At 40.3% G+C, this 16,121-nt stretch overlaps 2 protein-coding genes across 2 annotated transcripts in view; one reads left to right on the top strand and one right to left on the bottom strand.

Moving 5' to 3' along the window:
* CCNDBP1 (cyclin D1 binding protein 1) overlaps window positions 1–16,121 on the top strand; it is an 86,467-nt gene that overhangs the window by 51,966 nt on the left and 18,380 nt on the right. Inside the window, exons 13-17 of the mRNA XM_069872148.1 lie at window positions 1,861–1,989; window positions 5,028–5,090; window positions 7,602–7,755; window positions 11,532–11,616; window positions 12,482–12,631. The gene's annotated coding sequence lies outside the window, so the exon portion shown is untranslated. The remainder of the gene's footprint in view (window positions 1–1,860; window positions 1,990–5,027; window positions 5,091–7,601; window positions 7,756–11,531; window positions 11,617–12,481; window positions 12,632–16,121) is intronic.
* LOC138728639 (protein-glutamine gamma-glutamyltransferase E-like) lies at window positions 674–14,770 on the bottom strand. Its single transcript, XM_069872145.1, has 13 exons — window positions 14,658–14,770; window positions 12,343–12,510; window positions 11,796–12,038; window positions 11,146–11,264; window positions 10,559–10,687; window positions 8,904–9,081; window positions 8,604–8,739; window positions 7,627–7,730; window positions 6,903–7,148; window positions 5,244–5,549; window positions 3,326–3,483; window positions 2,966–3,099; window positions 674–1,069 (listed from the first exon to the last, which is right to left on the bottom strand). Exons 1-13 carry the CDS (start codon window positions 14,665–14,667, stop codon window positions 922–924), a joined length of 2,079 nt encoding a protein of 692 aa, XP_069728246.1. The 5' UTR covers window positions 14,668–14,770; the 3' UTR covers window positions 674–921.

The raw sequence follows: 16,121 nt of genomic DNA, 5'->3' as shown, positions 1-16,121 counted from the left end.
GACTTCTGGACACACAATCTGTAGTGAAGAATTCCTAATACTTCTCAAGTTAAAATACCCTTAGAGTTAAGATTACTCTCCCTTTGAGTCCCAAAGAAGACTTCCAGCAAGTGCAGAGTATCAGCATGAACAAAATGTCGTGTGTGTAGGGCTAGGCAATTATGTCATGGTGTTTTTCAAATGGCTTTAAAATTGGACACCGCTTAAATTTCTTTTGAACATTTCCTATGCCTCATTTGGTCACTGTGATTTACCAGAAAGGAAAAAAAATTAGGACACACTTTGCAGCAAAGAAAAGACAAGGCTGTATGACATAAATAATGCAACTCATCCTGGCTAGTTTCTACTATCGTGATTGCAGTAAGGCGAAACATCGCTGTGGAAGGCTTTGAATGTGTAAAAATGAATTAATTTACAGAAAGGGTCATTGGGCACTGGAACAGGCTGCCCAGGGAGGTGGTTGAGTCACCTTCCCTGGAGGTGTTTAAGGCACGGGTGGACGAGGTGCTGAGGGATATGGTTTAGTGTTTGGTAGGAACGGTTGGACTTGGTGATCCGGTGGGTCTCTTCCAACCTGGTTATTCTGTGATTCTGTGATAATGAATGGTTGTGTAGAGACATCTGGAGTCAGAAAGAATGATTCCCAGAGAAAACTAGACAAAAGTCAAACAAATATCTGAACAGAAGATGCTCTTTTTAATAGCATGGACAATCACAACAGTAAATAAAGAATCAGCTGTTCCTCAGCTTATTTAAAATTACATGTTGATTTAAAACTTCAACGATATGATGTTGGGAACCTCTTATCGCAGGAAATTAGGGTTTGTTTTGCCAGTTTTCTCACTGCTTTCTTATACAAGATTTCTTACATCATTTTTTTCAGTTTATACACACACAGATCATACATTGTAAATCTTCATGTTAGTCAATCACATTCACCATCTTAAAGGTCTTGATATCTGGAAATTTATCACAGGAGAAATTAACAAGTAGATGTTTTGGACCTGTCTCAATAGGAGTGAGTTTAAACTTTGTCCTGGATTTCTCACCGGCTTTCAGTCGTGGTACGCTAGAAATAGGAAACAAAGGGAAAAATATGTGCTGAAAACTGGCTTACTCGTGATGCTTGAGTTTCTTCACTAATCTATCTCTCATCTTAAGTAAGAGTTCCTATCAGTTCAGTGTAGGATGGCCATGAAAGGACCATACAGGACTCGGCTCTCTGGTAGGAATTTAAATACTCAAACCCATGCACTAAGGTCACTCACGAACACATTCTGCAGTGACCCTGGTAAGCACACGAAGTGGGACACACTGCTATCATAAGATAAAACTTCATGCAGAACGGAGGGTGTAAAACACATCATTGAATTTGTAAAATGGAATAATAGGAAGCCTCTAATAATAACTCCTGAATTAGAATAGATTTTAGCACCAAGAAAATGTCAGTGTTTACATAGTAGGAAGTTCTGGACGAAATTTAAAATGTTTTATACCAAAATATTTTGTGATTTTTGGAAACTCATGTTAATGGTTTTCCCGAACAGCCTTGCCCTGTCATATTGTCTTGTCTTGCCTGAGGATAGAGATGTGTATGATAGACAAAATGGGGTTGCTCCCTCAGGAGAGCTTATAAATTATGGGATAGTTCCTAGTTGCATTCCTGATTGCTCAAGTATATATGGTAATGTTAAGTTGCTGTGTATCTTTTTTTGGACTCTTGTGTGTATTCAGTTAAAGAGCACACTCCCACATCCCAGGTATTTTATAGAAATAACTGCATTTCTCGCATGTATTGAAGTTTGTGTGCAATTTTCTATCTGTACAAAGCAGGGCACAGCCTGAAAATTTCTGTTTCAGTTGTGAAATACTAAAGGAAAAAGAGCAACATAAGATACAAGATTGCCATAGCATAAGAATAGGAGCCTGGGATCTACAATGGAGGAACCTGTTTTGTTTCAGTCCTGTCATTCACCATTTCAGCACCAGGTAATAGTTTCTTGACTTTGTTTATTATAATCTCCTAACAGAATTATTTTGTAGAGTTCTGAAAGCAAGAGCCTAAAAATGAGTGTGCTAAAACTTTTTTATTATTATTATTGAAAAAATCCAAACCAAACCTAATTTGTATTGTAATATTCACCATTTTCCTTATTCTGTTCCTGCCTGCCTTATGGATTTCAGCTGTGTTCAAATTCCAGGCCTTAGTAAGGTAACTTCAGTCATCTAAGGAGCAGCTGCCAGTCATGGTTTAGTCTGTTCTTTAAAAGCTATCCTCCTTAGTGGTGATTTATTGTGTCTGGAATAGCCGTGCATGAAGCATACTTGCAGTAGTACTTTTTAGAGGTACCACCCTTTGAGATCACAACCTGTGTTTAAATGATCAGTGTTTATTTTTGTTTAGGACATTGGTGCATCTGCTTTTTACACTTATGTATATTTGTTCAATGTAAACATGAATTGTTTAGGAAGCTTATCACCGAGATTGACACCTCAGTCCACTTTATGAAGTGAAGAAAAATCCTGAATAATGTATGCTAGAATTTGGTTTTAGTATGGACAGAAACAGTCGCGTATCCTATTGTTAGCCCCATGATCAGAGCAGGAAAGGTCAGCTCATTTGGCCCATTTGGCTGCATAGGCAGCTTCAGCAGAATCTTCTGCGTGGGTAATGATGTGGTTTTTGTTGGAACTGTGGAGTGCTGCTGCATAGGCAGGAAAACAAGTTCTTTCCAATTACAACAGCAATTATTTGCCCTCCCAAACTATGGAGCCAAAGCCTAGGTTAGATGAAGAGCTAGTTCAGAGCTGTGTGATTCATTATGACTTGTTACACTGATTGGCCTCCCAAGTTACAGCAAGAAGAAAATGCTGTTTCAACACACTGTTCAGTTCCAAGTCATCCATGCCTCCATTCTTGCTCATGTAACCTTAGTGATGGGAAGAAGGCATTTTTCATACTTACTCTATCTCAAGGATTCCTCTGAGCAGGTCATTGCCCTGTACCTGCAGCAAACAGTCCATCACTTCCACATCAATAGTATTGGTAAATATCACTTCCACGTCCACTTCTTTATTCACTTTTGCTTCACCAAGTACCTGTGCAAAGAAAATGCTTGGAAGGTGAGGTTCTCGGTATTCTTTTCTATCTCAGGTGTCTTGGTCACCAGAAGAGGAGATAGTATTGATTCTATGATTATGAGATGCTATGATGGACAAAGGCAGAATGTGATCAGAACATCTCTTTAAGGGAGGAAAGCGCTTATTAAAGCTCATTTTCCGCTTTCACTGCTGCTGCAGTTAGAGCAAAGGGGCAACAATTTACCTGTATGTCGATGGCAGGATTGTCCAGGGTGATGTCTCTTTGCACTAGCACTTGGATCCCACCTTCTACATGACATAAAGCTGTTACCTGGATCATTTTGTCTGTAGTTAGCTTCTGTTGATATTCAGGGTACAATATCTTAATGGGAAATTGTTTCTCTGAAAGAAAAAAAAATATAAAAATTGATAGGCACTTTATATAAACTCACAGTTTCATAACTAATATTAGTGTTCTCCTTTTATGCTGTATCTGGGACTAGGAAGGCCTTCAGCTGTCACTGCCAAACTTAATTCTATCAGTTTGCTGTAGCAAGAAAAGGCTTTCTTCAATGTTATCTCTCTTCCATTCCCTACTACTATATTGCCTGGCTTGTTTTCCTCCCAGTTGCTCTGAAAGACAAGACAGCTAGAGTTTAAGGAGCTTGCCAGGACCACTTAGTTTGTTATGGGACGTGCTGTATTTGCTCATGATATACTGACACGAGCTGAATGACGTCTTTACATTTATTTTATCTTTCCTAGCCCTATCTGCATGTTATAATCATCTGTTTTTACAGTAGTTTCCATGCTGTAATTCAAGTCAAGGACCAATGGTTTGGAAGGGATGTCCTCTGTCTCTGAATCCAGGCAATTCCACATTTTCGGCCATTCATACTATAAACATCAAGTTCAGAAGAACTGTAGAGTAGCTGTGCTGCATGCAAACACTGAAAAGTACTGAGGTACTGAAAGTACCTCAGAGTACTTTCCAGCTTTATACAGCAGATGAAAAACACAAGAAAAGATGGCAAGTCACCAATGCATAGTCCCACAAAGTAAGCAAGAAAATGGGGGCAATGTGAATTTCCTAGAATCCTCCAGTAGCAACAGATTTGTTAACTACAAATCCTAGCAAACCGAGTATGTCTTGAAGAGAACAAAAATATCGGATGGTCCTTGCCATCAGATCTGGGGAAGAACTCTCTGTTGACTGGTGAATTCAGCCACTGGTTTAACACAGCCTGTGTGAGCAGAAGGTACCCCAGCGTGCCTGCGTGACTCTAGTGCCCTTTTAGGCAGATAAACTGTCTTCACTGACCATCCAATTTGTAGTGCTCTAGAAAAAGCTAATAGATACCAATTCCAGAAGTCAAATTATGTAGTAAAGAAATGACACATTATTTCTGCTTCTCATAGTGACTCAAAGCCTATGCTTAATACAATATAGTATCAGTAGTGAATCAGTGATCTTTCAGTTCACTTTAGAGAGGCAGATATATCTATTACCCAAGCTCCTAATGGTAACTTGATTTCATCTTTCCAACAATACTCATATCTAGGTAGAGAATTTCTTCCATAAGGCTATCAAACTCTATCTGAAAAAAAAAACTAAACAAACCAAACCAAAACAAACCCTAAAATCTTAAGTCCTTTATGCCTCAAAAATTCTTCAAGGGAAACTTTCTTCTCTGTGGAGCTTAGTGGTCTATTAGAGCTGTTTCTACTCCTCACACTTTAATTCCATGCTAATGTGCTAATGGATCAAGTTTCTTGTTTCTGCTGTTAGCCATGTCCTGCTACCATTCAGTAAGGCCCCTCATAATTGACCAGAACATTTTTAGGTGGAGTTGATTTCTGTGCTTTTATGTTGTCTTCCTCTTTTTTATGAAATTTTGTTAAAATGAAACTTCATATTTACTCACCATCTTGTTTTCACTCTTTAGAGACATTTTCCAAAATGTGAATAGTACTAAAGGAAATAATGGTGTGAAACATGCCTTTTTGATGTAAGTGCAATGTAATTTTTTTCATCTTTTTCTACATAGAAATTAAAAATTGCAGTTTGTTAGAGCTATTTCCCCCAAGCTGACCAACTTCTAGTGCCCATTTACTGATAGAACAATTGTACAATTATGATTAAAAGTTGTTAGAAAAATTACCTTCCTTAGGAGATAGAGTGACAGATATGGAGTCCTTCCAGATCTCATAAACTGGTCTTCTGGTGTACACAGTACTCCAAGCAGTCATATTTACATGAACAGTCTTAGCATCAGACTGTAAGTTTGCAAGAATCAGAATTAAATTGAGATCTTTGCCAACTTCAAAAGGACCATCCACCTTGAACTTCCCTGAGATGTCAGGCTTTTGATTGATTTCCTCTTGTGTTGGTGCTGTAGGATCAAATTTATCCTCAAGTCCCAGCTTCTTACGGGCTTTTTTAAAAATATCTCTTTCTTTTTTAGACCCTGTCAGAGAGAACCATGAAAATTATCCTCAGCAGTTAACATGAATCTCTCATTTCCCCCAGCTGCTAGAGACAAGCTGTCAGAACATAGTATCTGTACTTTCAAGTGACTAGAGCCTCTGTAGTCCGTAATGTCAGTGGCCCTCTAATAACACTTTTTGTAACACAAAATCATAAGTCCAAAGTTTCTCACTCTTCCCATTTCTAATCCTTCTTATGACTGTAGCAGTTAGAAATGTAAATTCTTATTTGCTAGTACAGAAAAGGCCTCTAATAGAAGGGAGTGGTGACGGCACCTTGTGGTTGGGGTTGACTCTGGCTAGCAGACAAACATCCAGCTTCTCACTTCCTATTCCCACAGGATGGGGAGGAAACAGAAGGAAGACAAGAAGACTCATGGATCAAGATTCTGACAGTTTAACAGAGAAACCAAAGCAAAAAGAAGAACATATTCATTACTCCCCATCAGCAGGCAGATGTCCAGCCACTTCCCAGAAAGCAGGGCCTCAATGCACGTAATGGTTGCTTGGGAATACAAATGCCATAACCACGAATGCCACTCTACTTCTTTCCTCTGCCTTTTGCTGAGCTTTTGTTGCTGAGCACTAAGTCATATGGCATGGAATATACCTTTGGTCAGTTGGGGTCATCTGTCCTGGCTGGCTCCCTTCCCAGCCTCTCACCCTCCCACAGCCTCAGCACTGCAAGTACTGCTCAGCGATAGCTGAGCTGTTATCTATACTTTTAGCAAGGCAGCTCTGAAGAACATTAACTCCATCCCAGCCAGAGCCAGTATACAATGTGAGCTGGTTATCTGGGCGCTACTTTATCCTGCTTTTCACCTTTCTGACGTATATTTCCAATAGCAATGTTCGTTCTTTGTGCTTGCAAATTCAGTTTGTGATTGTAACTTTTTTCTGCACTATCAAAGCTAAAAGTCTGATGATTTTACGTGCTGTTTGACCCTTTGAAGGAGTTGCTTCTCTTGGGCCTAGCTGTTGTTTTAGCTTAGGTTTCTGTAATAGGCCTTTCAGCCTGCTTCAGGTAAAGGGGCTGTAGACTAATTCTCACAAAGCAGAGGCAACCAGTAGACGTTAGTAATAGGCGAGCAGAATAATGAATGCTCTCCTCAGAGATATTTGAACCTGCCTTATTTAGGTCCCACAAAGCAGCAATTCAGAAAGGGCAAGGCAGTGTTTTTTACTCTTTACTTTCTTTTCCCTTTTCTGTTAGAACTGAATAAAATTTTGCTCCTACCTTGTAGATGTCCAAAAGTGCCCACCAAGAGACTTCTATCTTAAAGTTTATATGTGTTTGGGAATGAAGCAGCTATGTAATCAATGTTTTTATTTACCTTCTTCATATTTGTAATCGTTGGTGACATCTACGCGGTCATCTCTGCCAACTGCCTTTGTGCTGATGGCTTGGCCAATTTCGGTAGACTTAGAGAATATTAATGTTTTCTTTCTGGTTGCAGGGTCATAATTCCAGTACATACAGTCTGCATTCACTTCTGCAAATACGAATGGGCAGTCGTAGTCCAGATCTACATCTCCTTCTTTGATGGCATGCCTTGAGGCAGGACCACACTGATAAATTCCTATGGCATCAAGAAAAAAATAATTTAGACCTAATCAACTCTTTCAAGGTAAGCAGATTACTAGACAGATATTTATCAATGACTCCTGAATTGCCCGGTGCTGTTGTCCCATTTGAGCCTTTTCATCCACATAGAACCTCATACCAGGCCAGTCATCTATGTCTGGTGTATTTATTCTGAAGGTATACTTGATTTACTTTATAGTATCTGTCGATTTTCAATAGCCCGGGATACCTACAGAGGAAATATAGGAATTGCTGTGAAGGACTGCTCCTAGAAGTCTAGTTTGCTTCTTGGCATCCACAGCTGATATGAGGCTTTTCTAATGCAATAGATAAAGTATTCTCTCTTCTGCCACTCCATTTCTGAGCAGGATGAGAAATTACTTTTACAATAGTTTTACTTTTTTTTCCTTCTCTCTGAAGGTAGACTGATTTTGTAATTTTTCATCAGTATTCCTGAATTAAAATCTGTGTACCTTCACTTTCTTCTTGGGGAGTTGCATCCAGAACTTGCCATCCACTGTATGAGGGGCCCAGGTCACTGCGGGAAAACCAGCTTTCATTCCAGACATGGAAATTCCTACATGTGAGAATGAACAAAGTATGTATTTCTAAATTCCTGTTCTCATCCATTAATCAGTAATCTTAGTTAAATGTATTAAAGACCTTAATTTGCATAGGTTCTTGCCTGAATCTGACCATGTCCACTCTGATCCTGAGTATATCAACTAGATGGGAACTGAGGATTGCATTGTGGAACAGACATAAATATTCAAGGTCAGAAGGCAAATTTGTAAAATTATACAAAATGTCTTGAGCCTATTTTCCTCCAGAAGTTCTGAGCATATGCACTTCCTTAGCTTTAGCTATTTTCCTTACAGCATGATACTACATTTACACTTATCACTTATATTTAGAATGGTTCCAGAACAAGAAGGGGAGTAAACAAGGCAAAAAGTGAGGGACTGCACCTGTTCTTTGCTCGACGCAAGCTTGTTTGAATTGCATTTGATGCTTAATAATAAGTTATTTTCCCTGCATATGATGTCACTGCAGGAAAAAAAAAAAAGGAAAGAAGAAAAGAAAAAGCAAGAAAGCTGGTTCTGTTGAACCTCTGTGGTGTAACATTAACTGGTTTTGAAGTATAGTTCTAATCGAAGTCAAGTGTGATATTTCCAGTGTAAGACGACCAATTTTCAGTCATCTTTGGCATCATAGCTGTAACTTTGCCTGCCCTGGCTTCAATTTGCTGCTTTAACTCATGTCTGCTTAACTGAGAAAAAGTGAAAACACTGCATTTTGTAGTATTATTTTGTAGGTTTTTTTATTTTGTGTAGTTGTTTTTAAGGAGATTTTTAGAAGGTAATAAAGCATTTGTCATTAGAATCTACTCTGCACCTAAAGACTTGATAGGCATTGATGGGTCCTACTGTTAAATATTGTAGAGCCTTACCATACACTGTCAGCTGCTCTGTCCAAATGATTTCCATCTGCATCATAAAACTCATCCACACGCAGATTTCTGTCTGCATCGTGGGCAGAGCTGAAGTTTGTAATTGTACGAGTGGGAATCCCCAGACATCTAAGCACTAAGGAGTCAATAGAAAACCATAGTCAGAAAGCTGTATTTCTGGAATATGAAGTTTCACGTGACCTACTAGTGTCCTGAAAGACTTTAATGTAGGAAGTATTGTCAGTGCTTCCTTTAACAGAATCTGTGCAGTGTTGGTTACATACATGACATAAAGCATACCTGTAGTCAATACCGCTGCAAAAACCCAGCATTGTCCATATTTAACAGGTTTGAATCCTGATTTCTTCCAGCTTTGCAGTATTTCAACACTACCAGTCCAGCTGCTTGGACTTTTCCCGCCATCATAATTTCCAGTCCAGTTTCCTAGCAGCACCCCATGGTCATCATTGGCATTGACCTGGAAAAACATTCACTGGATTTATGACGAGGTAAATTAAGAGTTTACTACGGATGCCGTAGAGGTAGAGGAGCAGGCAGGAGAAAAGCCTTGAATGACAGTTTAGCAGACAAAACTCACTGCTTCATGCAGCTGGACTTCAGGAAGAAGCCTTAGCTTTTCAGGGAAATAAAATATGTGTCCTCTCAAGCAATGGAGAGCATTTAAGCACTGTTACTCCTGCCCAAGTACCATAGCACCAGGCAAGAATGCACATACCAGTTTTCAGTACATCTTCCCGGCGTGAGATGGCAACTTTACCACTGTATGACTTAAATGGCATCATCAAAGCACAACATGCAGCTAAGCATTCAGAATGTGCCTGAATTATCGACAGTTTTACATTAAATTATGGGAAGTGGATGAAACAACAAATGGGACATTGTCACCTTGAAAATCTTTGGTACTGTGTCAACAGAAACCTCATGAAGTTCAGAAAGAAAAGGTGTAGATTGCAGAACTTGGGGCAGAAAAAAACCTGCATTGGTACAGGCTGGGAAGCAGCTGGCTGAGTGGCAGCCCATTTGAAAGGGGCTTGGGAGTTACAGGAAATTCCAGATTGAATTTGAGCCAACAGCACTCTGTCATCATAAAGTGAAAGCCCACACTAGGCTTCACTGGATAAAGTATGACCAGGAGACTGAGGGAAGCTATTAACCTTCTTCAGTTATCCCTGGCAAGGCTGTGCCAGGGATCCTGTCTCTGGTTTTGGGTCCCTCAGTTCAAGGGGATGTTGAGGCACTGAAGAGGGCCCAGGAGAGTGGGCTACCACAATGGGCAGGAGCTTGGAACACGCAATCTACAAGGAGAAGAAGGGAGCACTGGGCTAGTCCAGTGTGGTTAAGAAGGGGATAAGGAGAAAGTAATAGCAGCTTACAAGTGCTTGAATGGAACACACTAAGTTATCAGAGATCCACTTTTCCCTGTTCTGGGAGGTTATGTAACGAGAGGCAAGAGCAGAAAGTTTTAGTTTGAGAAAATCGTGTTTGACATAAGAGAAAAATTCCTCACTAAGAGAGTTGTGTGGCCCTGGACCGGTCGCCCGCAGAGGCCACGAAACCTCCAGATTTGTCAAGGTAGATTGTCAATCAAGGAGATTGTCAAGGTAGCCTGACAAATCCGTGGCTGAGCTGATACAGTACTGCTGTAGTTCCACTTTGGATGGAAAGTTAGACTTCCAAGAGACTGGTCCCTCAACATACCACCCCATGTCTTATGCTTTTGGTTTGACTGCTGGATAGCAAAGTGAGAAGTATCAGAAACACCACCGATGAGATGAAGAGATTCAGCTCATGTGGCCACTGAGGTGTTTCTCTGACTCACATTTCTGGTGCATGCAAGTGGCCTAAAATTTTCTGCGAAGTGTCTTCATGCTTACTTTCACTCACTACTTTAAAGGAATAGTTAGCAGTCTGGACTTTTTAAAAACGTTGCTTACCATTGCACTGAGAACACGGCCCAGATATTTGGGGTCATTTCGGTGAGATACATCTGTGACAGGATCCTGACGGTAGTTTAAGCTTCGATCCAACATGGAAAGGCAAATATTGAGGGTATCTTCTTGAAACTATGTTATAGAAATAAGTTAGTGTTTTGGAAACACAGATTACTCAGGATAAGAAGAGCCATATAAGTGTTTTGTGGGTTTTTTTTTTAATCACTGAATGAAGTGCTCAGCCAGGAATCACCATATAAAAACTGTGACCTTAGCAAACTGCGAAGGTTAGAACTTAAAGAGCTTTTCCAAACTTGGAATCAGTGAGCTTAAGGGCAGGAATTTCCCTCTCAGCATTTGCACACTACTTTGCTACCCAGCTAGCTGCACTTCAGAGTCCTAGGTCATATCAATGACTAGTCAATTACAAATCCTCATATTAGTCAGTATAACAGGGCTTGGCATGATTTCTGATTTCAGTACCAAACTCCTGCTCTTCAGAGGTGCATGACTGCAGTGAACTAGAAAAGCAAACAAGCCCTGGTCATTTAGTTCATGTGAAAACCAGAGCAGAAAACACTGGCGTTTACCTGGCCGAAGTTCCATCCAAAGCTGTTGATATGATTTTTATTGCCCGCAAAAATGATGCCAAACTCTTCTAGCACATATTCCTCACACTCGGCCTTGTTAGACAAGAACACATCATCACCTGAAAAGCCAAAACAGGTATGTGCAACCACAGCACGCCAAATGAAACAAAACCTTGGGAGCCTCCATCTCCATCAATAAGGGTGCTGGCAGATATCCACCCTTTGCTGTTCTTGCTGTTATAAACAGATCATGAAACTCAGGATTTCCTGTCATTAGAGAAAGGGGAGGGGGATGTCTGAGTGAAGGCAGAGGTGTGACACTGTCAAATGTGGGAGAAGATGGCAGCTGGTAGATATATGTATCTATTTTTCTTGATTGTACAGAGACCAGACGCTCTTCTAAACTTATGCAGAAGTAGGGAAGCTCTGGCAAAAGCAGAACTTAAATCTTTGAGGGCAAGGAGCTCTCCAGTAAGTACATGATACACAGCTGATTTTGTGTACCAGAAGGTCCTAAGAAACTGTTAAACCATTTTATTTTCTCATTGGTAAATTATGTGGTGAATGTTCAGCCTCTGTATTAAAGAAACATAGATCAAATGAACTACCAGCAACTCTGTTCTTTTGGGGGTAAGTTGACATGTTCATACCTGAAGACCAAGGGTTAAAAAGCAAAACAAAAGTGCCAAGGCTTGCTGAAGAGGAGCTGCCACTGGCAGTACTTCGAACGCTCAGCTTGTACCGTCCAATGATAGCATTAGGTGGGCTGGAAATGGAGATGCTCACAGAGTTGGAACTGGTAGACTGTAGAACTGCACTCCAGCTCTCCTTGCTCACTGTGCTGGAGATACCAAATGTGACCTCGGTCTTAGCCGGCTTTGAGGGTTTTGGACCTTGTAAGGAAAATAAATAACATTTTTATTCTCAGCTTGCTAAAATAGAGATATAGTTGTCAACAAACCCAGCAGAGATATAACCCTCCCCTTAGATGAATTTGTGCCATATGTTGGAAACTGAAGGAAGCTATTGCTGCTAGCTGGGATGGGAGTAATACAACAAAACCTTGAACAGTTCCATGGCTTTGTGAACTAGCTTGTTGCCACCAGGGTGTTATCTTGCTGCCCTATAGTGAGTGTCAGGCCAAAAGAATGTGTGAGGCAGCATTCCTTTTTCTGTGAAAGAAGTTGGGAGCCATACCTGTTTCTGCAGTGAATGTTAAGTTTTGCCCGGGCTCTTCTATTCCATTGAAGGTGACAGTGAAGGGTTGTCCTCTCCTCACAGTCAACTCTTTGCTAGAAAATTTACTTGTGTGGTGATCTCTTGCATTTTCTTTCAGGTGCCAGCTGATACTTGGCTGCGTTGCAGCTATCAAAAAGTGAGAAGAGCAAGAGAACTTGAGGGTACATCCAAGGAGGAAGGAGCACAGGCACAGTTTACAAGGAGGAAGAAGCACAGACTCCTGAGAATTGCATGCTGCTTTCTTCAGGTAACTAGTACCCTTGTGAAGATTCCACCAAAAATAGAAATAATTTATTTGTTAGCATTTTTTTTTTTTTTGGAGGGAGGCTCCACCTTGCATAGACTGTTAGAGATTATCTGCATAAATAAATATAGAAGAAGTAGTGTATCCAGTGCTAAAATAAAATCAGAAAAGCATGTAAGAGGCCAAGAATAAGCAGCTGAGATTGCTTTGGCTTTGACATCACAGCTTAGAGAGGATTCTGTAGTAGAAGATAGCTCGATGGTTTAAGTGAAGCACAGAAGTACAGACGAAAAGAAGTTGGGTTTTTTTTCCTTTTTTTAAGGGCACTGTGTGCTTTTAAAAGAATATTTTTATTATTCTCTACTGTGCCCCGCCCCTGGAGAGAGTAGGAAAGAGTGTGGTCTTTAGTAGTGGAACACTGCTACCCTGTGCCATTATTGAGTAAAACATCATTATCCCATGCTCAACCAGATTTATTAGGGTAAAGATTTTTTGACAGCATAATCTTAAATTTATCAAGTTTAGGCAAGCCTTGAAATAACTACAGTAGTTGTGTTAGCAATGTTGTCACAGTTCAGATCAAGGGAACATGGTTTTTTAAACAGTATCCAGGCAAGCAGCATGTACTTTGATTTTTTAGAAAAGCATCTACTTAAAAATCTTCAGAAAAGTAGCAATCAAGCACATCTGTGGTAGAACAGGCTGAGATTTATCTTTAGAAAGGTAGTATGTCTGGCAAGGTTGGAAAACTAACACGGGACCATTTATAATAATTGCTAAACTGGTCAATTTGTGTTTGTATAAATCTTAGAATTATGGAGTGGTTTGGGCTGGAAGGGACCTTAATCTCATCCAGTTCCAAGCCCCTTGCCATGGGCAGGGACACCTCCCATGGATCAGGTTACTCAAAGCCCCATCCAACCTGGCCTTAAACACCTCCAGGGACAGGGCAGATACAGCTTCTCGGGGCAGCCTGGGCCAGGGCCTCCCCACCCTCACAAGAAAACATTTTTTCGTGATATCTCATCTCAATCTCCCCTCTTTCAGCTGAAAAACATTCCCCCTCGTCCTATCCCTGCACTTGCTGATAAAGAGCCCCTCCCTAGCTTTCCTGTAGGCCCTTTTCGGTACTGGGAGGTTGCTATATAGTTTCCCTGGAGCCTTCTCTTCTCCAAACTGAACAACCCCAACTCTCCCAGCCTGTCCTTGTATGGGAGGTGCTCCAGCCCTTGGATCGTCTTGGTGGCCTCCTCTGGACTTGCTCCAACAGATCCGTGTTCTTCCTACGCTAAGGACTCTGGAACTGAATGCTGGACTTCAGGTGGGGTCTCGCGAGAGCAGAGCAGAGGGGTAGAATCCCCTCCCTTGCCCTGCTGGCCATGCCACTTTTGATGCCGCCCAGGATATGGTTGGCTTTCTGGGCTGTGAGCACCCATTGCTAGCTCACGTCCAGCTTCTTATCCACCAGCACCCAAAAATTCTTCTCCTCAAGGCTGCTGTCAATCCATTCTCTGCGTTTAAGGAAAAAAACCCACTGCAGCAAACCACCAAAAAAAAAATCCCCTAAATACTTGTATGCTTTCTGCCTTAACTTCATGTTTCAGCCATCTTTGCTCGCTGTGGCCTCCCCCAGCCTTTGCAATGATGCCTTCTTTAAGTTCTGCATTACTTCTTTTCGTTAAGTAAGATTTGTCAGTCTCTCGTTTGCACTTGTCAAATAGCTGCATACTTTCCCTTTCTTCCCATTTGCAAAACACAACGTTTTTGCATCAGAAAATATACTTAGTTTTCCTAAATCTCATTCTGAGAAGCTTGCTTTTCCCATGTGCACAATATGTAAAAAAATAAAATTCCTGTGAAAATCCTTCTTCTAACTCTTGGTGAAAGAATTTTCTCCTCCTTTTTATTTCATGGATCAAAACTCCTTAGAGAAGTAGTGATCTTTCAGTGTCCATTTCAGAACTGAATAGGAGGTATGGACGTAAGAAAATCACAAACAGCCCCACAGAAGGGGCTTCCCCTTGCTCACCTTGGCCCATATCTGGTCAATACGTCCTGTATAAGCAACTTCTGGAGCTTTCCTCTGAAAGGTCTCTTCTTCTTCTGTTGGCTCAAAGAATGGCTGGTGCCTTTCACTTCTTTAAAAGTCTAGGTGTAAAGTTGCCTTGTTTGCAATATTTCCTGTAGGGTGGAGCTGGAATACCCGCCTTCACTCCCCAGCCTTTATCTGACCAGTGGGGCCTGAGGGATCATTTTTCATTCATTTTTTACTCGAAGTCCCCACATCCTTGCAACTTAACATCTGAAGCTTCGACAGTAGTTGTCCCTAATAGTCTGGCCACTTTTTAAGGGTTTCTTAATGTATTGAAGTTTATAAGAATCTTATTATTTAGATGCTTTTCTTTCTTTTATAGTGACAAAATTAAGGGAATTGCATGGCTCCTTGCACCATGCTTTTTAATTTAGAATACTCAATGAGCAATATTTATAGTGACTTTTTCTTTAAGTTAATTCATTGTTTTCCTGGAGCTGGTTTGTTTTGGTTTTTTTCTCCCGACTGTATTGTAGTTATTGCAAAAAAAATGCCTCTGCCACAGATTTAATCAGGCCAAATCTAAAGAACCAATCTTTCATTTACCACATAATATATTTAACAATCTCAAATAGACAAGCACTCCATGTCATGTTGCATAACACACTCCAAAAGTGATAGGTAATACATTTGTGGCTTCTGATTAAATAACTATCATTGTTTTCAGCTGGTACAGTATTTTTTTGATAGGATAGCTCTGAACATGCAACTGGTAATGCCAATTTGTGCACAAAAATAATTCACTTGATTTCAAGAAGAGTGATTTTTTTTTTTTTTTGGTTATGCTTTGCAGGTGCACCTTCTGTTAAAAAAGAGTCTAATTAAGGTACTTCTATGAAATGACCTGTAAAATGTGATGTACGCAATACACAGTCTTAAAGGTGCCTCTGAGTGATACCCGTTACACTGACTGGACACAGCTATATGCCTCCCCAAATGCAGAAGTTTAATTGTATAGAATCGGTTTTCAGCAGCCCAGATTGTTCTGTTTGTTCAGGTTTGGATCATGTTTGGAAATTCTAGAATTGGAACTTGCTCAAACAATTTCATATACAGTTTTTAACTGGGTATAATTCAGACTGCTGCTATGAATATCTGTTCATTAATAATATTTAATTTTAAGAGGGACCATAGCTTTGTCATGTGCGTAGCCCAAGTGTGATTTTAAAATTATAAGACTTTAATTCTTACATTTAAATTTTCTTAGAATTTTATTTTACAATGTTAAGTCCAAACTTCAGAGGTTTCAGATGTTAAGCTCTGCTCTGCTGCTGGTGTTTAAATTCTCTTAAATGACACAGTAACACTTTTCAAAATGAATTTGCTTTACCATTTCAGCCTACCATTGGATACATAGTAAAGGGTTCCTCTTGGATAGAAGGACTAGTTACTGTTGCAACA

Source organism: Phaenicophaeus curvirostris, chromosome 18 (genome assembly GCF_032191515.1).
Source record: "Phaenicophaeus curvirostris isolate KB17595 chromosome 18, BPBGC_Pcur_1.0, whole genome shotgun sequence".
Taxonomy (NCBI): Eukaryota; Metazoa; Chordata; class Aves; order Cuculiformes; family Cuculidae; genus Phaenicophaeus; species Phaenicophaeus curvirostris.
This window is presented reverse-complemented; position numbering and strand designations above follow the sequence as displayed.